This window comes from Oncorhynchus tshawytscha, linkage group LG10, assembly GCF_018296145.1.
Source record: "Oncorhynchus tshawytscha isolate Ot180627B linkage group LG10, Otsh_v2.0, whole genome shotgun sequence".
NCBI lineage: Eukaryota > Metazoa > Chordata > Actinopteri > Salmoniformes > Salmonidae > Oncorhynchus > Oncorhynchus tshawytscha.
The window spans coordinates 42,383,216-42,408,498 of record NC_056438.1 but is presented as its reverse complement, the minus strand read 5'-3'; the positions used below and the strand labels follow the sequence as shown (position 1 = coordinate 42,408,498).

The 25,283-nt window shown below is 42.5% G+C and overlaps 1 protein-coding gene across 1 annotated transcript in view; it reads right to left on the bottom strand.

Annotated features, from left to right (window-relative positions):
• LOC112260235 (collagen alpha-3(IV) chain-like) overlaps window positions 1–25,283 on the bottom strand; it is a 59,154-nt gene that overhangs the window by 12,658 nt on the left and 21,213 nt on the right. The window contains exons 2-32 of the mRNA XM_024435175.2: window positions 20,597–20,650; window positions 20,289–20,378; window positions 19,919–19,963; window positions 19,779–19,823; window positions 19,634–19,696; window positions 18,954–19,007; window positions 18,829–18,855; window positions 18,669–18,728; window positions 18,175–18,237; window positions 17,937–17,972; window positions 17,785–17,832; window positions 16,917–16,991; window positions 16,230–16,274; window positions 15,647–15,709; window positions 15,301–15,345; window positions 14,339–14,392; window positions 12,973–13,014; window positions 12,676–12,775; window positions 12,490–12,525; window positions 12,222–12,395; window positions 11,962–12,054; window positions 11,679–11,768; window positions 10,983–11,053; window positions 9,789–9,977; window positions 8,108–8,282; window positions 4,302–4,394; window positions 3,935–4,042; window positions 3,700–3,794; window positions 3,380–3,530; window positions 3,010–3,126; window positions 150–314 (exon numbers count right to left, since the gene is read on the bottom strand). Coding sequence (XP_024290943.2) covers window positions 150–314; window positions 3,010–3,126; window positions 3,380–3,530; window positions 3,700–3,794; window positions 3,935–4,042; window positions 4,302–4,394; window positions 8,108–8,282; window positions 9,789–9,977; window positions 10,983–11,053; window positions 11,679–11,768; window positions 11,962–12,054; window positions 12,222–12,395; window positions 12,490–12,525; window positions 12,676–12,775; window positions 12,973–13,014; window positions 14,339–14,392; window positions 15,301–15,345; window positions 15,647–15,709; window positions 16,230–16,274; window positions 16,917–16,991; window positions 17,785–17,832; window positions 17,937–17,972; window positions 18,175–18,237; window positions 18,669–18,728; window positions 18,829–18,855; window positions 18,954–19,007; window positions 19,634–19,696; window positions 19,779–19,823; window positions 19,919–19,963; window positions 20,289–20,378; window positions 20,597–20,650 — 2,566 coding nt within the window. The remainder of the gene's footprint in view (window positions 1–149; window positions 315–3,009; window positions 3,127–3,379; window positions 3,531–3,699; window positions 3,795–3,934; window positions 4,043–4,301; window positions 4,395–8,107; window positions 8,283–9,788; window positions 9,978–10,982; window positions 11,054–11,678; window positions 11,769–11,961; window positions 12,055–12,221; window positions 12,396–12,489; window positions 12,526–12,675; window positions 12,776–12,972; window positions 13,015–14,338; window positions 14,393–15,300; window positions 15,346–15,646; window positions 15,710–16,229; window positions 16,275–16,916; window positions 16,992–17,784; window positions 17,833–17,936; window positions 17,973–18,174; window positions 18,238–18,668; window positions 18,729–18,828; window positions 18,856–18,953; window positions 19,008–19,633; window positions 19,697–19,778; window positions 19,824–19,918; window positions 19,964–20,288; window positions 20,379–20,596; window positions 20,651–25,283) is intronic.

Genomic DNA, 25,283 nt, shown 5'->3' with positions numbered 1-25,283 from the left:
CATTTGAGACCACTGTAACTTTGCTCATCCATATAATAAGACAGTATAATATAAACGCTCATACATGCTTATAACATATCATAGCACATTATATCTGTTAGCTTTGAAGTGTTACCAATGTGTTGAATGTGTCCGTTCTGTTAATGTACCTAGTGTGCCTGTTAACCCATCTCTCCCTCTGCCTCCCTTCTGTCCATCTAGTCCCTGCACTCCGGGTCCGGAGACCCCAGGGGGCCCAGGGTCACCAGCCGGGCCTGAACGTCCAAAACCTGGAGCGCCAGGGGCCCCAAGCGCACCCGTCGGTCCATTTAAACCTGGGTGAGGGGAGGGACAGTGGTCGATTAGTGGATGAGAGCCAAACAATGTAATTTGACAACGTATTGTGACGTGGAATCTACATGGAATAGACAGTGGATTTTAAAAAGTAATCAACATAAACTGCTGTTTTGAGGGTGAAATTTCAACCACAGGCTTGTCATCATGCTAACCAAATTTAAGCATAGAAAAACCTTAAATAAAATATGTTGAATTTGTACTTTTAAAACAATGTCAGATCTTCAACGTTATATCCACTATAAAAAAATAATTAAAACAAATATAGTCTGGGCACCCTTTGGTCTCCTATCCAGGTTTTTAATCCAGTCTAGCCCTGCTAAATTATGATATTTGTCAATGACTATTACCAATGTTCTATTGTGAGAATGATTGTTGTGAGATCGCAATTTAAAAACTAAACAGATTTACTGTTGCTATTGAAGTAATTCCAAAGGGTAGCTTTAACAGAGCAAATTAAATGTAACCATACATGATCACTCTTTTCATCAATGATGCTATTTAGCTATATAGCATTTGATACTATATAGCATTTGCAGTCATCAACAGCTATTGTTTCAATTCAACTACAAATAGACAATACAATAGGACTAGGATGTCAAGCTCTGGTTGATTTTAAATGTAGTGATGTTGAATTTGTCACGCCCTTATCTGTTTCACCTGTCTTGTTATTGTCTCCACCCCCTCCTGGTGTCGCTTGTTTTCCCCAGTGTATTCATCACTGTGTTTCCTGTCTCTCTGGGCCAGTTCGTCTTGTATGTTCTCAAGTCTACCAGCGGTTTTCCCTTGCTCCTGCTTTCTATTTCTCTTTGCTAGTCCTCCTGGTTTTGACCCTTGCATGTTTTCTGGTCTCTGTGCCCGCCTGCCTGACCACTCTGCCTGCCCCTGACCCTGAACCTGCCCGGCGACCTGTACCTCTGCCTTCCTCTGGATTACCGACCTCTGCCTGCCTTGACCTGTCTTCTGCTTGTCCCTGTTGGAACATTAAATATTGTTATTTCGACAGTCTGCATCTGGGTCTTACTTTGATTCATGATAGAATTACATTTGGTTGTAAATACAACCAGATATCAACATTTGAAGGAGATGTTTCTTCTGCTTGGATAGTTTCATCTGTGCCACTGATTTAGTCTGACTTTAATTCCATTTTGTCTACAATGAATAAATGATGTTGGATACATGTCTCCCTCTCAACCAAAAATCTAAGTTATAGTATAGGACTAAATACAATGAACCTTTTTAAAGTGCATTTAAAATTTGATTTGATCCTATTTTTTTAACAGTTTTGGTTGAGATGTAAACGTGAATCCAACATATCAATTATTCATTTGTAGAGACACTGGAATTAATTAGTCAGTGGCACAGGTGGAACTATCCAAGCAGTAGATAAATCTCCGTTAAATAATTATATTTAGTTGCGTTTGTCAACCAAACACAATTCAATATTACTAGTATAGTGACCAGCCTAAAGTTAAGGCTATCTTACAAACACACTAATGTAACATTAAACCTTAAAATGTGACCATGGATGTGTTACTCATTTTAAGGTCACTAGCTATACATTTCTTCTGATGTAATCATATAAAGTTTGCATGTTCAAAATAGCATGCATAGGTCATCGCAGGTCTGTGGAGATCGTTTTGGAAATTCAACACCATGTCGTGGAAATTACCACCAGGGACACTCGAAGTCAATCTTAAATGAATCATCCTTTATTATCAGCGCACTGGAGAGGTTCCAACCAACTCAATGCACCATAGTACACGTCAATCAGGAGCTCTGCTGGGGCAGTCCCAGCAGTTGTCTTATATACAGCTATACACAGACAAGTTATATTCACATGATTTAGCATAATTAAGTCATCATTACTATTTTGTTTCATAACATGTGACAGACCAATACCTCCCGAGTCTTCTTCTCTCTAAGCTGAGACCTTGACACTGAGATATATTTTGTTCTTAAAACAAAGGTCTGGGCGTACTGCCAGCTACTGATAGTGAGGATTGGTACAGTCAGTCACTTGCATGATCACAGAAAACAGTTAATAGAAAAGCACATGAATAGGACACGGAAATGAGTTATTAGAAAAGCACAGACATAAAAAAATTCCAGCTCAAGATCTTCACACTTGCTGTAATAATCTGATCACTTGCACCATGTACTTTTAATGTAATCTCAACTGTAATCGAAGTCATTTGGTTCTGCTATTAGATTAAGCACAGCGACAACACAATCTGTCATATAAATAATGAAAGTATCTGACAATGTATTCCCATTTGAACTTTGCTGGGCTTTTAAAATGGTTGAAATCGCAGTGATAGACATTTGGGTGACAATTTTACGAAAAATCTGACATTGTTTCCCTATTGGAATTTGGTGGTGCTTTTAGATGTTTGAAAGCATAACACAGTGGAAATTCAACTATCTTGTGGCTGTCTTTTTGAGTGGGTGAATATAGATTGTAATCTGATTGATCAATGTCTCAACCAAATATTACCCAATTATCCATGTTGAAATCACATGGTGCACGCAGTGGTGAAAGAGAAGGAAGAGAGAAGACAACGGGAAGAAGCCACATAAGAATAATCAAGAATGAAAGAAACTGAGTGAAATGCCTTGAAGAAAGATGTATTTTCTGACATGGTGTGAGGACATTAGCAGGCTCCACGGGCTCACCTGGAGGTCCGGGTCTGCCTGCTGGTCCTGGCGGACCAGGTGGTCCGGTTGTGGCTCCTGTACAGTCAGTATGTGCGTAACCAGGTGGTCCTTGGGAACCTACCCCACCTTTACTTCCTACAAACAGACAAGGCCATAACTGCTTTGGGAGTATATGCACCAGGATGTAAATGCATCTGTGTGTATGCTGTTGAGTGTGGATGAAATCGTTCAGAGAGCTTAAGTGAAGTGTGTGATAGAAATGGAGTTTGCAAAATGTGGGTGTGTCCCACGTCTGTATTTGTATGTGTGTGTGTCCCATGCCCATCCCGTGTCTGAGTCTTGTTTGCCCTGTCCTATCTCTGTGTCCATCTGTGTGTACAGTAAGTACCTTTGGGGCCTGGTGACCCATTGAGGCCTATTGGTCCTGGATTCCCTGGTCGTCCCAGTAGCCCTGGGTCTCCTGGAGGTCCCCGGGCCCCAACACCACCTTGGAAACCTTTAGGGCCGACTGGAGCTGGGGCCCCAAACCCAACATCACCCTGAAAGTAGATGGAAGGATGCATAATGGTTAGCGGGATGGATGGAACGACTGAGGGAATTTTGAAGGCTAGATGGATGAAAGGATGGAATGGTGGGTGGGTGGATGGATGGGTAATGACAGACATAGATCGACAGACAAACATGGCAGATTTGGTGTTCAGTACTGACCTTTGACCCTGGAACCCCAGGGATTCCCAGTGTGCCGGGTCGTCCAGGGTAGCCGCTTCCAGAGGTACCTGGGGGTCCCGGGTGCCCTTTGTCACCTAGGAGACAGACAGCAACACAAGTCCTACTATCAAAATGCACACACACATACATTCACAAGTAACTGGATGTAACATTTTGGAAAAAACTTGAATACAATGTAAAATGTATATTTAAAAGAGATGTAGGCATGACTCACCTTTCGTTCCAGTGGGTCCTCGTCCTCCCAGGGTGGAGAATCCACCACTGTCTCCTTTCTCCCCCTGGTAACCATGTAGTCCATGTAAACCAACATTACCACGAGGACCTGTGTGGACAAACTCAACTCAATGATTATTTCCTATCATGTTTTGACCACAAAGGTCTTTGTCAGGTGCTAATGGCAGTAAAGCTACTAAAAGCAAAACTTCAATTTGGGTCGGAGTGGCCAAGAACCAAAGATGATTTGCTCCGTTTAACCGTTGTAACAAAGCATATCGGTTTGGAAATGCCACCAAGCTCAGCGTAGTATAGACCTCCAGCCACCCCTCTCATGCTGTGGTTAGGGCCCCATTTTGGTTGCTCACCTGGGGGGCCCTGTAACCCAGGCAGACCCAGCTGTCCTGGTGGGCCTGGGACTCCCTGGTAAGCCACTCTTTTGCTGGGCTCACCTTTCTGACCTGGTGGGGATAGAGGGGGGGAGAACATTGGGTCAGACCATCAGCATAAATAGGGGCAATTATCAGGAAGACAGTCATCATAGACACACACACAATTAAAGAGTATAATATACACAAAGGAGGCTCAAATTTGGTACAAGTGTATGTGTGAGCCATGGACTGTATATGAATGGTCAAAACCATAGATCACGTGACACCATTCATTCCTATGCAAAGACTCAATAGCGCATTTGAAGCCAAGTAAGTCGATTTTAGTGACTAAGATGGCGTCTCATGGGGGAGATTTTCAAGACATAACATGCGTTTGAGCTACTCCAGGAAGCGACTTTGCAGGCTAGCACTATGTTGCCCCCTCATTGAGTATCTCAAGTTGGTCGACCTGGGTACTGCAAGATGCTGCTATTAGCCACTAAATTATCCTGCAATTAAAAAATTTTTTTTTTGAAGGGCATACAGTTGAAGTTGGAAATTTACATACATCTTAGTCAAATATATTTAAACTTAGTTTTTCCACAATTTCTGACATTTAATCTTTGTTAAATCTTAGGCCTGTTAGGATCACCACTTTATTTTTAAGAATGTGAAATGTCAGAATAATAGTAGAGAGAATGATTTATTTCAGCTTGTATTTCTTTCATCACATTCCCAGTAAGTCAGACGTTTACATACACTCAATTAGTATATGGTAGCATTGCCTTTAAATGATTTGTTTCGGGTAGACTTCCACAAGCTTCCCACAATAAGTTGGGTGAATTTTGGCCCATTCCTACTGACAGATCTGGTGTAACTGAGTCAGGTTTGTAGGCCTCCTTGCTCGCACACACTTTTTCAGTTCTGCCCACAGATTTTCTATGGGATTGAGGTCAGGGCTTTGTGATGGCCACTCCAATACCTTGACTTTGCTGTCCTTAACTTCTTTGTAACTGGGGGCAGTATTGGGTAGCTTGGATAAAAAGGTGCCCAGAGTAAACTGCCTGCTACTCAGCCATAAAAGCTAGAATATGCATATAATTAGTACATTTGGATAGAAAACACTCTGAAGTCTCTAAAACTGTTTGAATGATGTCTGTGAGTACAACATAACTCATTTGGCAGGCAAAAACCTGAGAAAATAATCCAACCAGGAAGTGGGAAATCTGAGGTTTGTAGTTTTTCAAGTCATTGCCTATCGAATATACAGTGTATATGGGGTCATATTGCACTTCCTACGGCTTCCACTAGATGTCAACAGTCTTTAGAACCTTGTTTGAGGCTTCTACTGTGAAGGAGGGGGAATGGGAGCTGAATGAGTCAGAGGTCTGGCAGAGTGCCATGAGCTGACCACTCGCGTTCATGTGAGAGTTAGCTTGCGTTCCATTGCAGTTCTACAGACAAAGGAATTCTCCGGCTGGAACATTATTGAAGATTTATAATAAAAACATCCTAAAGATTGATTCTATACTTCGTTTGACATGTTTCTACGAACTGTAATATAACTTTCGTCTGAACTTTCACTTGGACTTGCCTGCGCGTCGTGAGTTTGGATTGTGTACTAAATGCGCCAAAAAAAGGAGGTATTTGGACATAAATGATGGACTTTATCGAACAAATCAAACATTTACCATGGAACTGGGATTCCTGGGAGTGCATTCTGATGATCATCAAAGGTAAGTGAATATTTATAATGCTATTTCTGACTTCTGTTGACTGCACAACATGGCGGATTTCTGTTTGGCTGTTTTGTTGTCTGAGCACTGTACTTATTATTGATTATGATTATTTCATGGTGTGCCTTTTCGGTAAAGCTTTTTTGAAATCTGACACAGCGGTTGCATTAAGGAGAAGTTTATCTAAAGTTCCATGTATAACAATTGTATTGTCATCAGCCTTTATGATGAGTATTTCTGTAAATTGATGTGGCTCTCCGCCTCCCGGGTGGCGCAGTGGTTAAGGGCGCTGTAATGCAGTGCCAGCTGTGCTACCAGAGACTCTGGGTTCGCGCCCAGGCTCTGTCGTAACCGGCCGCGACCGGGAGATCCGTGGGGCGATGCACAATTGGCCTAGCATCGCCCGGGTTAGGGAGGGTTTGGCCAGTAGGGAAATCCTTGTCTCATCGCGCACCAGCAACTCCTGTGGCGGGCTGGGCGCAGTGTGCTCTAACCAAGGTTGCCAGGTGCACGGTGTTTCCTCCGACACATTGGTGCGGCTGGCTTCCGGGTTGGATGGCGCTGTGTTAAGAAGCAGTGCAGCTTGGTTGGGTTGTGTATCGGAGGACGCATGACTTTCAACCTTCGTCTCTCCCGAGCCCGTACGGGAGTTGTAGCGATGAGCATAGCTGTATGCTTGAGGAATTTTAATTATGAGATTTCTGTTGTTTTGAATTTGGCGCCCTGCACTTTCACAGGCTGTTGTTGAGGTGGGACGCTCCCGCGTCCAGAATATCCCAGAGAGGTTAAGACATTTTGCCACAACTTTGAAAGTATGCTTGGGGTCATTGTCCATTTGGAAGACCCATTTGCGACCAAGCTTTAAAGCTTTAACTTCCTGACTGATGTCTTGAGATGTTGCTTCAATATATATACATAATTTCCCGTCCTCATGATGCCATCTATTTAGTGAAGTTCACCAGTCCTTCCTGCAGCAAAGCACCCCCACAACATGATGCTGCCACCCCGTGCTTCAAGGTTGGGATGGTGTTTTTCGGCTTGCAAGGCTCCCCCTTTTTCCTCCAGACATAACGATTGTCATGATGGCCAAACAGTTCTATTTTTGTTTCATCAGACTAGAGGACATTTCTCCAAAAGTATGATCTTTGTCCCCATGTGCAGTTGCAAATCGTAATCTGGATTTTTTATGGCGGGTTTGGAGTGTGGCTTCTTCCTTGCTGAGCGGCCTTTCAGGTTATGTCGATATAGGACTCGTTTTACTGTGAATATAGACACTTTTGTACCTGTTTCCTCCAGCATCTTCACAAGGTCCTTTGCTGTTGATTTGGGATTGATTTGCACTTTTCGCCCCAAAGTATGTTCATCTCTAGAAGACAGAACGCATCTCTTTCCTGAGCGGTATGACGGCTGCGTGGTCCCATGGTGTTTATACTTGCGTGCTATTGTTTGTTATTGATGAACGTGGTACCAACAGGCGTTTGGAAATTGCTCACAAGGATGAACCAGACTTGTGGTCTTGGCTGATTTCTTTTGATTTTCCCATGATGAGATTGAAGCTAGGCCCTGAAATACATCCACAGATAAACCTCCAATTGACTCAAATGATGTCAATTAGAAGCTTCTAAATGTGTTCTAAATGTATGTAAACTTCTGACCCACTGGAATAGTGATACAGTTAAAGTTAAATAATCTGTCTGTAAACAATTATTGGACAAATTACTTGTGTCATGCACAAAGTAGATGTCCTAACTGACTTGTAAAAACTATAGTTTGTTAACAAGAAATTTGTGGAGTGGTTGAAAAACGAGTTTTAATGACTCCACCCTAAGTGTATGTAAACTTCTGACTGTTCTGGTGTAATAGAAGTAATTATTGTTTCCATGATTGTCTTCACATTTGTTGTTTATTTACACAAATATTGCCCAAGAAGATTGCAATTTTCACATTGACTATAGGGGAGGATTCTGCTTTCGAAAAAACAACAGCTTGCAGTACCCCGGTCTGCCGGGGTACTTCATGGCTTCAATGAGAGGTGGTGTGTGCATGCAAGTATGTGTTTTGCTTTACCTGGGTAGCCAGCTATGCCAGATAGACCTGGTACCCCACTATTGCCTTTAGATCCTGGGTGGCCAAGAGGTCCTATGCCTACTGGACCTGGCAACCCATCTGGTCCTTGGTATCCCTGTGGTCCGGGAGGGCCTGGGACACCAACATCTCCCTTCAGACCCGTCGGCCCATAGTACTGGCAGAGGGGACAGGCTATAACCTCAGTCCGTCATGAAACATCAGTTCTTCACAAAACATTAGTTGGCATAACATTACTGCTTCACAGTAACAAATGTTGAACATTCAGAAAGTGTAATTTCCACGTAAAAGGACCCATTAGCACCAAAATGTAAAGTTAATTGGAAAATGTCAAATTGGGCTACAAATGAAAGCTAAGAGACTATATTTTTGGGAAATTAAGGCATAGATACATTTTTCAACCATATTCCCCCGAAAAAAAATCGGGCATTAGCAAAGGCTTTGATTTCAAGTCAAACAAATGGAAAAGGGGTCTACCAGAGGTCTAACCCTAACCCTATTGGAAATCCATCAAAACACAATAATGTTGAAGTAAAGACCCCTGCTAACTAATATCAACATTTATATTTAGTTTGATAAATTATTTGATACTGATACTGTAGCTAGCTAAGGAACGGCAGGGAGCCTAGTGGTTAGAGCGTTGGGCCAGAAACCGAAAGGTTTCTAGATCGAATCCCTGAGCTGACAAGGTAAAAGTATGTCGATCTACCCCTGAACAAGGCAGTAAACCCACTGTTCCTAGGCTGTCATTGTAAATAATCATATTTTTTCTCAACTGACTTGTCTAGTTAAAAAATACATCAATCAAAAATATATAATATGGCTCTGGTAGAAAATAACAAAACTTGTTAGCAAGAATTCAGCAACGTACACAGCTGGCAGTTTCATAGTAACGGTGTCACCGGCCTGAATCTATTCTCTTTATAAAGCATATATAATTACACACACACATATATAATAATCTAGGCACCGAAGAGCCCGGATCTCAATCCCATTGAGCACGTCTGGGACCTGTTGGATCGGAGGGTGAGGACTAGGGCCATTCCCCCAGATATGTCCAGGAACTTGCAGGTGACTTGGTGGAAGAGTGGGGTAACATCTCACAGCAAATCTGGTGCAGTCCATGAGCACTGCAGTACTTAATGCAGCTGGTGGCCACACCAGATACTGACTGTTACTTTTGATTTTGACCCCCCTTTGTTCAGGGACACATTATTCAATTCCTGTTAGTCATATGTCTGTGGAATTTGTTCAGTTTATGTCTCAGTTGTTGAATCTTGCTAGGTTCATAAAAATATTCACACATGTTAAGTTTGCTGAAAATGAACACAGTTGATAGTGAGAGGACGTTTATATAAGAACCAGGATTGTCGGTGAGGTTAAACTCTCTGCAACACACTTAAGAGTGTGCGGTCGACCAGCATCGTTGCAATAATTAATCAATATTAAATAAAGATGATTGTTTGAAGAAATGAGAAAGTCTCTCTCACTTGATTAGAATATTCCACGACAGGAGAAGTCTTCAACTTCAAAACTTCAAAAGCTCAGCCCCCCTTTAAAGGGACAGTACTCCCAAATTACAAATTTACTTCAGTTTAAAGAACTTAAAAATGCACTCAAATCATTTGCATTTCAGAAAAAAGTAGCTATTGAAAATCCTCACCGGATCACCCTTGGGGCCTCGTTGGCCCTTGCGTCCAGGGAAGCCAGTGTTCCCGTGATTTCCATCCTTCCCCGATCTGCCAGCTAGTCCTGGGGATCCTTTCTCTCCCTTTATCCCGCGGTGGTTGTGGGAACCTGGATTTCCCTTCATCCCCAGGGGCCCTGGAACACCTGAGGGGCCATGGGGACCCTGTAAGGCAGACAGGAGTTGTCATGGATACGGTAACCCAGAAGCCTTCAATAAATTATTGCAGCAATACCATAGATACAGTATCCTAGCAACACCATGGATACTGTATACCAGCAGCACCATGGATACAGTACCCAAGCAACACCAATGATATGGTATCCTACCAACAACATGGATACAAGATCTGAACCAGTGGTTTTGTGTGCTTGAGGAGCTCAGGTGTGCTGCAAAACATTTCCTAATCTTGATCATTTTTTTGAACACTTAGAAAAGGGACCTGTGGAATTCACATGGCATTTTGAATTGGGAGCACCAGTGCTGCTCAGACAATAAATTGAATGGCACATGGTTACACCTGTATCGTTGTTTCAAGTCCAATTCGCTCAGGCTGTTACATTTGTATCATTTGAGGGGCGCACATCACGAGAAAAGTCATTTGTATAATTTTTTGCTTGTGAGAATCATTACCACAGGCAAGTCTAACTAGGCTTAGTTGTACCACAGCACAGATTTGCTACCAAAAAAACCGGAGTATTTGGCTTTGAGCCCATGGTTGCACCTTTACAACGCATAAAACCACTGGTCTCTAGCTCAAACCTTTCAAAACTAAAGACCTATTTTACTGGAGCTTCTTTCTTTCTGGCGAGGATTGCGGGACGCTCTTATAAGGGGTACACAAAAAAGGAATAATCTTGAGTAAGAAACTATGCAAACTATATTTCAAAGAAACCCTATTTCATCTATTAAAAATGTTTGTCACAGAAAATAGATGATTTGCAGTATTAGATCCAATGAGATGGCGGGCAATATATACATTTATGGGGAAGTGTAACAGTTCAAAAAAGTTTGGGAACCACTGATCTAAGCAACGCTACAAAGGAAGAGGTGTCACTATGGAAATAATATAACTGCAAAAACCCCAGGCAGTGTCACAGTGACATTGCAAGGTAAAATATAATAGCATTCAGTATCTGTATAGTGGAGTAATCATGTAGGTAGTCTTACCGGTTGACCAGGTGGTCCTGATGGGCCTTTGAATCCTGGCTCTCCTTTGGGCCCTGGTCCTGCATTAAAGCCTGTGAGACGAGGGTGCATTCAAATGGACTCTGATTGTTCCAGGTAGAACTATAATGAAGAGCTGACACGATCCCCCGTTCTATGTGACAGACAATCAGTTTTGTTCTACACAATAAAAATGTTTTGGGTATGTATTTTACCCCTTTTTTTCCTCAATTTCAATCTCGTCTCATCGCTGCAACTCCCCAACGGGCTCGGACTCGGAAGGGGGTGGGTTGAGTCATGCATCCTGCGAAACATGACTCGCCAAACTGCGCCTCTTTACACCCGCCTGCTTAACCAGGAAGCCAATTGCACCAATGTGTTGGAGGAAACACTTTCGCCTGACGACCGAGGTCAGCCTGCATGCACCCGGCCTGCCACAAGGAGTCACTAGAGCGTGATGAGCCAAGTAAAGTACCCCCGGTTAAACCATCCCCCAACTCAGACAACGCTGGGCCAATTGTGCGCCGCCCTATGGGACTCCCGATCACAGCCGGTTGTGGTACAGCCCGTGATCCAAGCCGGATATGTAGTGTCGCCTCTAGCACTGCGATGCAGTGCCTTAGACCGCTGCGCCACTCGGGACGCCCTTACACAATACATTTCTATGTGAACATTTTTTTATGCTGCAAGTGTTGTTACCTGGGAATCCAGGCTGACCGGGGGGTCCTGGGGGTCCCGGCTCTCCAGACCCTTTTCCTGTACACAACATACAGACCTCTCCTTTCTGACCTGTAGTGGAGAAAGAGTGACACAATGACACAAAGTGACACAAACACTTGATACCAAGTGACACACCACAATGCCAATGTCGGTGGAATTCCACCAATGAGACAGAAGGGTTTGTGGACAGCCCCATCAACAAGCAGTGATGACCCAGAATGTCCATCCAATCAGAAACCATGAAGAATCAGAGGGAGCTCACCTTTTAAACCATATTGGCCACTGTACCCTTGTTCGCCTGTCAAGCCCTTGGCTCCCTTTTCCCCTGGAGGTCCTATAAAGCCCTTAAGATTTCCTACAATAAGAAAAAAACAAGTACCTTATTTTTAATCATCTCAATGGGAGTAATTTATAGATTTGTTTCATTTCTCATGTGAAAAGTAAATGTGAGCTTGTGAGATCAGGTTGATTTAACAATATCAGAGCTGTGAACATTACATTATTTCTGGAGAGTAAGTCTACCTGAGTCTCCAGATGGTCCTGGGGGTCCAGGGTCTCCACTTTCCCCAGTTGTTCCTGGAAAGCCCTCTCTGCCTGGCTTGCCGTCGATGATGGGTCCTTGGTCTCCTTTATCCCCTTTAGGTCCACTGCGACCCTTCGCTCCACGATTGTAGGGATCATCTCCATAGTTAGGAGCTGTGAAGGAGAAGATAGAGCCCCTGTACACACTTGATTGCGATGATGGAGAATGAGTGAGTGAGTGAATGAATGAGTGAGGATCAGCACTTACCTGGAGATCCAGGAGGCCCCTGGAAACCGGTGCTACCTGGAAAACAGGTTGATATGTTTAGCTATACAGACACACTTATTGGTCAAGTTGGTGAATGAGGCGGGATTATACAGTGCTACTCAACGTCTGATTGGATAGGAGGGTGAATATCAATGAGGGTGTGTATGCTAGATATGCGTAGAGTACCTGGGGGACCAGTAACTCCAGTGGGACCTGGAGGGCCAGCCAACCCTTGTTGTCCTTTGGCACCCCCGGAGCCAAACACGGCCTCGCCAATCATGGTCACCTATGGGGAGGCCAGAGAGACCAGGGCATGTGTTCATAAAGCGTCTCAGAGTAGGAGTTCATGTAATCTTAGTCATTCTAATCCTATCACTATGATCTAAAACGCTAAACTGATCCTAGATCAGCACTCTCTGAGATACTTCTCTACCTATATTGATACTGACATTATCAGGCAAAATCTCAGGCACATTGACTCACCTCCCCGGGGTCACCATCTTGACCCTGACCACCTTTCTGTCCCTGTAGACACGTAAACAAAAATCTATCATTGCCAGACACGCACGCACACGTACAATGCAGTCGGAAAGTATTCAGACCACTTCCCTTTGTCCACATTTTGTTAAGTTACAGCCTTATTCTGATTAAATAAATATTTTCCTCATCAATCTAAATGCAATACCCCACAATGACGAAGTGAAAACAGGTTTTTTAGAAATGTAGGCACATTTAAAAAACAGAATTATCTTATTTACATAAGTATTCAGACCATTTGCTATGAGACTCGAAATTGAGCTCAGGTGCATCCTGTTTCCATTGATCATCCTTGAGATGTTTTTACAACTTGATTGGATTCCACCTGTGGTAAATTCAATTGATTGAACATGATTTGGAAAGGCACACACCTGTTTATATAAGGTCAGACAGTTGACAGTGCATGTCAGATCAAAAACCAAGGCATTAGGTTTAAAGAATTGTCTGTAGAGCGCAGAGACAGGATTGTGTCGAGGCACAGATCTGGGGAAGGGTATAAAACATTTCTGAAGCATTGAAGGTCCCCAAGAACATAGTGGTCTCCATCATTCTTCAATGAAAGAAGTTTTGAACCACCAAGACTCTACCTAGAGCTGGCCGCCCAGCCAAACTGAGCAATCAGGGGAGAAGGGCCTTGGTCAGGGATGTGATCAGGAACGCGATGGTCACTCTGACAGAGCTCCAGAGTTCCTCTGTGGAGATGGGAGAACCTTCCAGAAGGACAACCATCTCTGCAGCACTCCACCAAACAGGCCTTTATGGTAGAGTGGCAAGACGGAAGCCACAACTCAGTAAAAGGCACATGACAGCCCACTTGGAGTTTTCCAAAAGGCACCTAAAGGACACTGACCATGGGAAACAAGATTCTCTGGTCTGATGAAACCAAGATTGAACTCTTTGGCCTGAATGCCAAGCGTCTGGAGGAAACCTGGCACCATCCCTATGGTGAAGCATGGTGGTGGCAGCATCATGCTGTGGGGATGCTTTTCAGCAGCAGGGACTGGGAGACTAGTCAGGATCGAGGGAAAGATGAACGGAGCAAAGTACAGAGAGATCCTTGATGAAAACCTGCTTCGGAGCACTCAGGACCTCAGACTGGGGCAAAGATTCACCTTCCAACAGGACAACGATAGATTGATGAGGGGATTTTTAAGAAAAATCTATTTTAGAATAGGGCTGTAAAGTAACAAAATGTGGAATACTTTCTGAATGCACTGTACACACACACACACCCACACACACACACACACGCACACGCACATGCACACACACACACACTATAAACATGAAAATAATTGCGGTAATGACTGACCCATGGTCCAGGGATTCCATCAGGACCTGCTGAACCGTGATTCCCATTTCTCCCCTGAAGGGCAAGACTGTATAATTATTCTAACCTTACAAATAGCACTGTTGTGAGATGTGGAAAGCCATAGTCAATCAATCAACAGTATAGTCATTACTAAAAATATGAATCTTTAACAATCTGTAGATACTACGTGATTAGAAAGGTTCAGAATTTATTTAACACATCCCAGCACAGTTGAAAAATATATGGCACATGGAAATCATAAGAGGGAGGCTTATGGAGATAGGTGGGATGGGCTGAGAGGTGAAATTAAAAGCTCATTATCTATTATATATTTATAAATCAATAGATGTATACCGGATATGTTTAAATACCATCTATCCAGATGTAATGTATGTCAAATGACTGATGGGTTAAATGCAGAAGACACATTTTGTTTGAATGCATTCAGTTGTGCAACTGACTAGGTATCCCCCTTAGTCTTCACTTTTCTTTTTTACTGTGTAAAAAAAAGTATGTAAAATGTGTGTAGAATGTACATGTAACAGCAAAAAGTGTAAGTTATCTCTGTCCTCTGAAGAGGATGGGCCAATAAATTTAAAAAATCATACATTAAAATAATAAAATAGCATATAATCAACATAGTTGTATGTACAGTCACACAACACACACACACACACACACACACACACACACACAGTTTTATTATCCTTGTAGGGACTTAAAATTGATTTCCATTCAAAATCCTAACCTAAACCTTAACCCCTAACGCTAAAGCTTATCTCCTAATTCTAATCCTAACTCTAAACCCAACCCCTAAACTTAAAATAGCCTTTGTCCTCATGGGGACCTGGGAAATGTCGCCACAAGGGAAGTATTCCTTGTTTTACTTGTGAGGACGTCCGGTATCCACGAGGATATTACTACAACACCTGGGTTTCCTGGTCAGTTGAAGAGACAGCTACCTTATATCCAGCGGGTCCTCGATTCCCATCCTTCCCTGGCCTTCCCTAAAAGGGAATTCATGACAGTCAGTCCTCCAAAAGGAGAAGGCATATCTCTCAGTCCTCTTATCACTTAGTACTGTTTCACAGCTAATCATTGAAACCAACACCACATTATTACATTGCATCACATGCTCATTCTATCACACTGCTCAGAGGCATGAAATCCTCCCATCACTCTCATCATCATAACCACATCAGTCATAACATCATGTATCGCCTGTCATTCCGTAGGTCAGTCATCTATACAGTGTAATGGCATAATGCTCATATTACATTTATACCCTCTGTGGAGTCAGTGTTATACCTCAGTACCAACGTCCCCTTGGTCCCCTTTTGCTCCTTTAAAATGGATGTGGCCAGCATAACCCTGAGGGCAGACAGAGAGGTTGATTGAACAAACAAACAGACAAGTCAAGACAGGACAGTTCATCTAATTGACTGTTAAACTTCTGAATCTAAAGCTAGGATTCCAGGAGACACTACATGATAGCACCGCTATGACATGAACATGATGGCGTTGTAACGTATGTCCATTTACGACCGCTCATGTCAGATGACCATTGTCACGACAGAGGTAGCGGTTTGCATTACAACTCTAGTGACATAACACCCATGGACAGAAACCTCCCTATACCAGGGGAGTCATATGGTGGACTAAAATGTCATAGTGAAACAACACTGTCACACACATACACACACACACACACACACACACACACACACACACACACACACACACACACACACACACACACACACACACACACACACACACACACACGACCCTGTCAAATAAAATGTAACTGGATGATTCTGCCCATAAAACAGACTGTGGTTGATTAAAAGCTAGATATGCATGAGGAGTGAGAAACAAGGAGATGACTTACTAGTGAACCCTTACAGCCCTTCTCACCCAGTTCACCCATCTCTCCCTGCAGAGAGAAAAGACGAGGGTCAGCTGACCTCCATCACACCAATCAGTGAGGTTTTCTGATTTGTCATACAGATTTCTTAAAGGGTAGATATTACTCCACACACATCACAGTATTTATTGATTAATCACAGTAATGATAATCTTAATCACTAAAAATATTATTATCAGGTCACAATTGCGGGCACTAAAAGTGGTATTGGTAATCTCTCGTGGACAGACTACGTAAACATAAATGGTACTGTAGATCTGTCCGGGGGTTGGACAAATCACAATTTTGCAGGAGTTAGCATCTTTTGAAATTCTGAAGGGGAGGGGACATTTGCCCGTAACTTGCAAAGAGAGAGGGTGGAGCTCTTTGTTACAGCTCTGATCCTCGTTTTTGATCTCTTCTCTTAACACGTATGGACCCAGAATTTAATGGAGCATCTGACCTATTACGGAACACTTTAGATCTGGGTTAACCGAAATTACGGTAAAACATCAGCTGTGCTCTATTGAACTTGCCTGTTGCAATGAAACCAATAGAAAATCATTTTAAAAACACCCACTTCGCACTCCAGGCAGGCTAAAGCAAATGATCAAAGTAGTTTAAAGATTTCAAATTGTGTTTGAACCCAGGTCTGACATGGCTTGACTATACCTTCATATCGAAGGGAGCGTGGGCGTATAGCTTGATCCCTTTCGGTCCCGGGACTCCAGGGGGCCCTTGGTGTCCCTAGAAGAGAAATGGAACCAGTCACACATATATCCTGTACATTGGATGGAATTCATATTTCATCCACCTGTATGTGTAAAGTACATCACACTGCTTGCTTAGCAAGTACCACCTCCTCCCGATTCAGCCCATACCTGGCACGAACTCTGGACCTCTGCCTTACAAACACACGTGACCGTGCTCCCTAAAGCATCTTAGCTGATCGCGCCACCTCAAAAGCTAGCTAATGAGGCGACGCAAGCTTGACACTTAAGGCTGAGGAGTAGTTTCACACATCCCCATGTGCTACATATACATGCAAATTATGATGTTAGGACGCTAGGATGAGCTAGTCATTGAGAGAAACCTGGTCCAAGAGGACAGCAGCATTAGTATAACAGATACCGGTAATCACAAGCATTAACACACATTTACATTATGGTATACATGTAACACAAACAAGAAAACACAGAGAGCTCTCGCCTTCATATTTCAAGTGCAGCTCCGCAGACTGGCCACACAGTGGCAGTGCAAAGAAGGCCATGTCTTAATAACTACAAAACATAGCCTACTCTAAAAGGCATTCAATGTCACCATTTATAAGGTACTGAAGTAATTGGATTCTGTATACGTACAAATGATATATATGGTTATGAGTTTTAGCATAAGAGAAACAAAGGTGAGATATAATCAAGCATTAAACGTAAGCATGATTTCAAGTATTCCATTTGAGAGATTCAGAGATCTGAGGACTAGGAGATTTAGGCGAGTTATACATGAATAAAGCAAAAATAATGAGTTACAATGTCTTTACCTTTAGACCACGAGGGCCAGGGATACTAGAGCTGCGTCCCTCTTGACCCTACAGTAAAGGTCAACAGTTACAGCACAACTGAGCCACCTTCTATTGACCTCAAATATCCCAATGTCCTACTGTTAACACACACACACACACACACCTATTACCTTTAATCCTGGTGCTCCATGTAGGCCTATCAATCCCTTGATAGAGAGAGTAACAATAATGCACAATAAGACATAACTATACACAGTATGTTACAACCCTTACACAAGTATTATCTATTGCACCTCAATATTATACAAACCAATGGCATTTCTGTGAAAAACCTAATAAAGAATACAAGTATTTTGCTACATTTATATAGCATAGCCAAGCTCAGTCCAGGCAAAACAATTAACTTACCTCAACCCCACGAAGTCCAGCTTCCCCTGGTGGTCCAGTCGGTCCTGGTGACCCAGAGACACCCTGTAAGACACCACAGAGAGTTGGGTTAATGTCTATCTCTGATAAAGAGAAGAGACACATGCCCAGTCCCAAATGCCACAAGCCCATAACCCATATGCACTAGTGGATGACAGAGGATTTGATTAGTGTAAGCATGGCAAACATAGCCTATCAGTAGGCAAGGGGATCCATATTGCTAATTGAAAGGACAACACACTGCTTGCTTGGCGAATACCACTTCTCACTTGATCCGGCTCAAGCGCATAATTAGGGGTCCATTTCGGACGAAGGAAAATGATGAATAGATACTGAAGAAGAAGAAGACATATAGAGGATATAGAGAGGAGATGGAGGGTGAAAGAGAAGTAGGGTACGGAACTGGAGTTTGAGGAGGGACAGAGAGAAGGGAGAACAACGAGAGTGATGCAACATTATGGGATGCTGCTGGTTACCTGGTCACCGTCTCTTCCTCTAGGTCCAGGTGGCCCACTTCCAATTGTTTGAGGTTCACCCTGCACATGCGCACACACACACAACATTTTGAATTCTGCTGATTATTAGAAGGATGGCGATGATGAAGGTATGAGCAGGAGGAGGAGGAAGAGGGACTACCTTTGGTCCAGGTGCTCCAGGTGAACCCTGTCAAATAAAAGACAACTATCAACATTACGGTAAAAGCGTATTTTGACAGACAGTAGTGAAACACACAAGTAAAGATGTGCATGTATCCATTTTACTCTTAATCCATCACTGCTGTGGAGACCAGGTGGACCAGTTGAACCCCTCTTCCCCTGCAAAGACATTGTTGGCACCCGTTAGAAAGACTGTCAGCCTGACGACTCACACTCTTATTATTCTGCTGCTCTGTCATTCGCTACATACTTTAGTCTGAGAGAGCCATAATTGAAGTTGTTTGTGGTGACGAGGGGCACGAGACACATTGTTCAAAACAGAGTTATCAGCGATTGGATGGTATCTAACCAATTACAGTATCAAAGCTAATGACACATTGTCAAACCGCCCCAGTTTGACTGCATCAAGGAGCCTAGGTAGCCATGCAAAATGACTGTGGCACTGCATCCAAAATGGCACACTATTCCCTATTTATTGCACTGCTTCTGACCAGGAAACCCAAGGCTCTGGTTAAATGTAGTGCACTATTTAGTGAATAGGGTGCCATTTGAAACACATTTTGGATGTCTCATTATAGGTCATGATTGTGCTACTATATGATGATAAACAGTAGTGATACACACTACTAATACTGCTGTCTACAGTAGTTACAGTGTGTGACTATAATTGTGAATCTGTCCACATCTGCATTGAAAGAGAGCATACATATCTAGCTTGGTGTGCTACCTTTTGTCAGAGAGAGAATATGGTGACAATAGCCACTGTTACTGCACTGTTACTGCACCTCTGTTCCATTGCATCCTGAGGCACCTTGTTGGCCCATTGGTCCTTGAAGGCCTGGGATGCCCTAGAGTAACAATTTGGCAAATATTACACTGGATGAACACACACACACACACACACACACACACACACACACACACACTTACTGGTAGACCTGATGTCCCAGCAAATCCTTCTCTACCCTCAGGTCCCTGAAGAAATAGAAAGGATTGTAGTCTTAGGAACTGCAAGATTATATAAAATATACAGCAACCAAAAAAAACTGACATTTATTGTGGAAAGTTACCCGATTGCCATATTGTCCTGGAGGTCCATGAGAGCCCACGTCCCCCTGGGAAAGACAATCAAGACATGATTCAGGTATGCTTCTTTTCGCAGGTATAAAAACGTACAACCTTAGGTTCTCAAGGCTAGTACACTGCTAACTGTACCAAAACCTTGGACAATGCAGTCATGTGTTAACTTAAGAGTTTAAATAGCTAACTGTGCTAATCTAAGATCAGGTTCCCTCTGTCCATATAATAGTTTATAAAAGGCCAAACTAAACCTAGATCAGCACTCATTTTAGACGATTTATGAATACGGGCCATGTATAATATTTCCATTTAATGGCAATTTTTATGTGGAGCATACTGTAGTGAAGGTAAGGAAAGTACCTTTGGTCCCACTGATCCAGGGTGACCCTCTGAGCCCGGATAGCCAACCGACCCAGGTAGACCAGTCTCTCCTGAGTAACCCTTTTCTCCCTGTGTGTGTGTGTGTGTGTGTGTGTGTGTGTGTGTGTGTGTGTGTGTGTGTGTGTGTGTGTGTGTGTGTGTGTGTGTGTGTGTGTGTGTGTGTGTGAAAGAGAGCAAGAGAGATGGAGAGAAAAACAGAAACAGAGAATATTGAATAGTGTGATGAGAACAAAAATATTGCAACAGTTACTCCCAAGGGTGCTTGCCCTGGCTGGTGGTCTGCTTACCTTATTACCTTTGACTCCTTCACAGTGACACCTCGACTTCCCAGTACACGCACACTAGAACAAAAACAGCACACACTCATTATAGCTGGCTTTTTATTTTGTTGCCCAGCACAGAGACACTGTAGTCAATTTATTGTATATGTAATACGTTTCTGTAACCTACAATGTCAAGTTAAGGTTCGGTTGGTATGTTTTTTCTCAAGTTTTGATGTAAAATAGCCTAGGGGCCTTGTAGTGGTCGTAGAGGCTAGAAATCAGCGGAAATGAAGTAGGTCGAAGCGCTCAATGTGTATATTTACAGTTCTTGGTGATCCAACGGTGAGACATAATATAGCTACAAATATCAAATAAGTGTAGTAGACTAGCAATACACTGGCAACAGCTAAAAGAAAAGCTTCTGAATCAGGAAATGTCCATATATATTAAACAAAAATATATAAGCAACATGTAAAGCGTCAGGTCACATGTTTCATGAGCTGTAATAAAAGATACCAGAAATGTTCCACACGCACAAAAAGCTTATTTCTCTCAAATTTGTTTACATCCCTGTTAGTTCGCATGTTTTCCTATACCAAGATAATCCATCAAACTGACAGGTGTTGCTGATTAAACAGCATGATCATTACACATGTGCACCTTTGCTGGGGACAAAAAAAACTCTAAAACGTGCAGTTTTGTCACACAACACAAATGCCACAGATTTCTCAAGTTTTGAGGGAGTGTGCAATTGGCAATTGACTACAGGAATGTCCACCGAGTGGTTGCCATAGAACTGACTGTTAATTTCACTACCATAAGCCGCCTCCAACGTAATTTTAGAGAATTTGGCAGTACGTCCAACTGGCCTCCCAACCACAGACCACGTGTAACCACGCCAGCCCAGGACCTCCACATCCGGCTTCTTCACCTGCGGGGTCATCTGAGACCAGCCACCCAGACAGCTGATGAAACTGTGGGTTTGTACAACCGAAGAACTTCTGCACAAACTGTCAGAAACCATCTCAGGGAAGCTCATTTGCAAGCTCGTCGTCCTCACCAGGGTCTTGACCTGACTGCAGTTTGGCGTCGTAACCGACTTCAGTGGGTAAATGCTCACCTTCGATGGCCACTGGCACGCTGGAGAAGTGTGCTCTTCATGGATGAATCCCGGTTTCAACTGTACCGGGCAGTATGACGTCATGTGGGTGAGCGGATTGCTGATGTTAACGTTGTCAACAGAGTGCCCTATGGTGGTGGTGGAGTTATGTATGGGCAGGCAATAAGCTACGGACAATGAACACAATAGCATTTTATCGATGGCAATTTGAATGCATAGAGATACCGCCGCAATCATCTTATGTTTCAGCATGATAATGCATGGCCCCATATCGCAAGGATTTGTGCACAATTCCTGGAAGCTGAAAATGTCCCAGTTCTTCCATGGCCTGAATACTCACCAGACATGTCATCCATTGAGCACGTTTAGGATGCTCTGGATCGATGTGTATGACAGGGTGTTCCAGTTCCCACCAATATACAGAATCTTCACACAGCCATTGACGACATTCCACAGGCCACGATACAGACTGGTTTTCTGATCCACGCCACTACCTTTTTTTTTAAGGTATCTGTGACCAGCAGATGCATTTCGGTATTCTCAGTCATGTCAAATCCATAGATTAGGGCCTAATTCATTTGTTTAAATTGACTGATTTCCTTATATGAACTGTAACTCACTAAAATCTTAGAAATTGATGCATGTTGCGTTCATATTTTTGTTCACTGTACATTTCTACATTGGTAGCCTACATTCATCTAAAGCAGACCTAATCACAATATTTATTTACAGTTCTTAAATTGAACACATTACAAAATGTTCTTCCAACTCATAGAAGCTTACTGACTCCCAATCGTGGCACACGCATGCCACGTATTTCTATTCGCGCTGAGGCAACAGAACAGAGAAACCAGGCGCATGAACACATGGAGTGCTCATTTAAAATAGCAGAAAACTCTTAAATGGAATTCAATAAACCAAAACCTTTACTCATCAATGTAGTTGTTTGTTAGCTCTTCAAATTATCTCTGAGAATGAAAACAGTAAATTAATGTGATAATATGTATTCTCAGTGAATTTGGTGATGTTTCCATCCCATCTTACATCCTGATATCATCAGGTTCTTACTTGCTATTAAGTTGTAATTATTTTTAAGTGAGAGTCCAGCCCAACTTGTGGACTGAGAGTTTTTTTTTTAAGTGGACTGAGAGTCCAGCCCAACTTGAGTCGATTTACAGTGGCGTCCATAATTCGAACCTTCAGAAATGAGAACAGGTATGCAACTATCTAATGACAAATTTTAGCATTACAGTAATGTACCGTAAAATACGTATGACTGCATAGTATTGCATAAACATTTGTAACTCTAAGCCATCCACTTACTGCACTGCATTGAATGAATGAGGTTGGTTATCATGCCGTACTACCTTTTTTTGTACATTGTTTACAGTTCCTATGCTGAACACATACTGTGTTTGAATTCTGTACAGAGTGGAAAGGCAAATACATCATGGAGGACAGGGAGGCTTGTTTACAGATGTACAAGAGACTGCAATTATAAATATGGTTTTGGCCAACAATGCAATTAGGATTCGAGAGATAAGAGAGCATATCTTAAATAATGACACCATATTTAACAACATCAATGCTGTAAGCCTGTCGACCATACAACGCATCCTCCAACAGCACCGAGTGACGATGAAACAACTTTACAAGGTGCCATTTGAGAGAAACTCTGACAGAGTCAAGAATATGCGACATGACTTTGTAGAGGTATGTATGCAACACTACTTCTAGTACTTCAGACATACCATATTTACTCATCTGTATATCCTTTTGTCTGTTACAGAGAGTATTGGAGCTGGATGCCCATGAAATTCACCATTAATTTATTTATGTGGATGAGGTTGGCTTCAACCTCACCAAAACCAGGCGCCGCGGAAGAAATGTAATAGGACAGAGGGCAATTACCAATGTCCCTGGACAGCGTGGGGGTAATGTGTGCTGACATCACTCAAAACGGGGTCCTCCATCACAATGCCACACTGGGTCCGTACAACACCGGCCATATGCTCACTTTTCTGGATGCAATTTACACAATGCTTGTCTCTGATCCAGATCAGGAGCCTGCTAGATTTGTGGTTTTATGGGACAATGTTAGTTTTCACCGGGCTGTTCTGGTCCAAAACTGGTTTGCCATCCATCCACAATTTGTAGTTTTGTACCTACCCCCATATTCACCTTTTCTAAATCCCATAGAGGAATTCTTCTCAGCCTGGAGCTGGAAAGTGTATGAATGATCGCCAATCTTATGCCCACATGCCGCTTCTCCAGGCAATGGAGGACGCATGTGGGGACATAAAGGGTTGCCTCTGTCCAAGGTTGGATACGCCATGCTAGGAGATACTTCCCTCGATGTTTGGCAAGAGAAAACGTACCTTGTGATGTGGACGAAGTATTGTGGCCAGACCCAGGCCGGAGAAGAGATGAAGCGTAGCTTAGCACTGGTGACTGCCCCCCGTACCATTTCCTGGACTGCCCCCCCGGGACCCCACACACAATTGTGTTCGTTACTGTATTCTAAAGAATATACTTTTGGTTTACATATGTTTATGGTTTTGTTGTATGCTACTGTATAAAACAGTAATGTTTGGCCTAATAAATATTTTCTGTTTCTACATTGCATTGGTGCTTACAGTGTACGTGTTACCCCTCTCAGCAGATTAATTTCACTGTAGAACATTGTATTGAAATGTAGTTATAAGCCTACGAAAGAGCTTTAGATTTAGAATAGTGTTTACATGGTATATCCAAAAATGTACTATTATGAAAGCAGTGTTTGCCATTTGATGCAAATGCTTCATTCTGACATGTGTTTATGGCATTTTGAATGCAGTGTTACATTTTGAAGGAGATGTGAGGCATTTTGCATTTTGTGTGTGCAGTTTTGGGAATTGTGTGTAGAGTTTTGAAAAAAGGAGACAGTTTTGAAAAAGTGTGTAAGCAGTTGAAAAAACTGTAAACCAATGTAATCATTTCACAGAACTTATTTTGGATCAATGGTTGCGTGGTGGAAGAGGTCTACAAACAAAATGAATGTACAATGAAAGGTTTTGAATGTAAGACCGGCTGCGATACCAGCTTGGAGTTTTGTATTAAAAGTTTTGAAAATTCACGACATACACTTGTGAAAAAAGTACCAAAGTGAGAAAAATAAATCAATAAAGTTACAATTTGCCAATTTAGGTGTAGTCAATTAGCTTATTTCTCAGATCAAATTATATTTCAACAAAATAATGTTGATGGAATGCTAATCTTATCAATTTCTAACATAAATCATTTCAGAACCATATGAGATGGAGGGTCTCAAAATCCCCTTGTTTGTTTTATTTTTTAGGTGGAATGGCCCAGCTGCTAAACAGCAACAATTGTGCTTAGTTTATGAGGCCATGGTTGTGTGTAACCAAACCACAACACTAAAACAAATCCTCTTGTTTTTACTGTAAAAAAGGAACAGTATGTTACCATTCCATATTTTAAGTTATCTAATACTGTTGCTACTGAAATTGATTTACAGTGCCAATAATTATACTGTAGACATTTTACAGCAACATACAGTGCCTTGCAAAAGTATTCATCCCCCTTGGCATT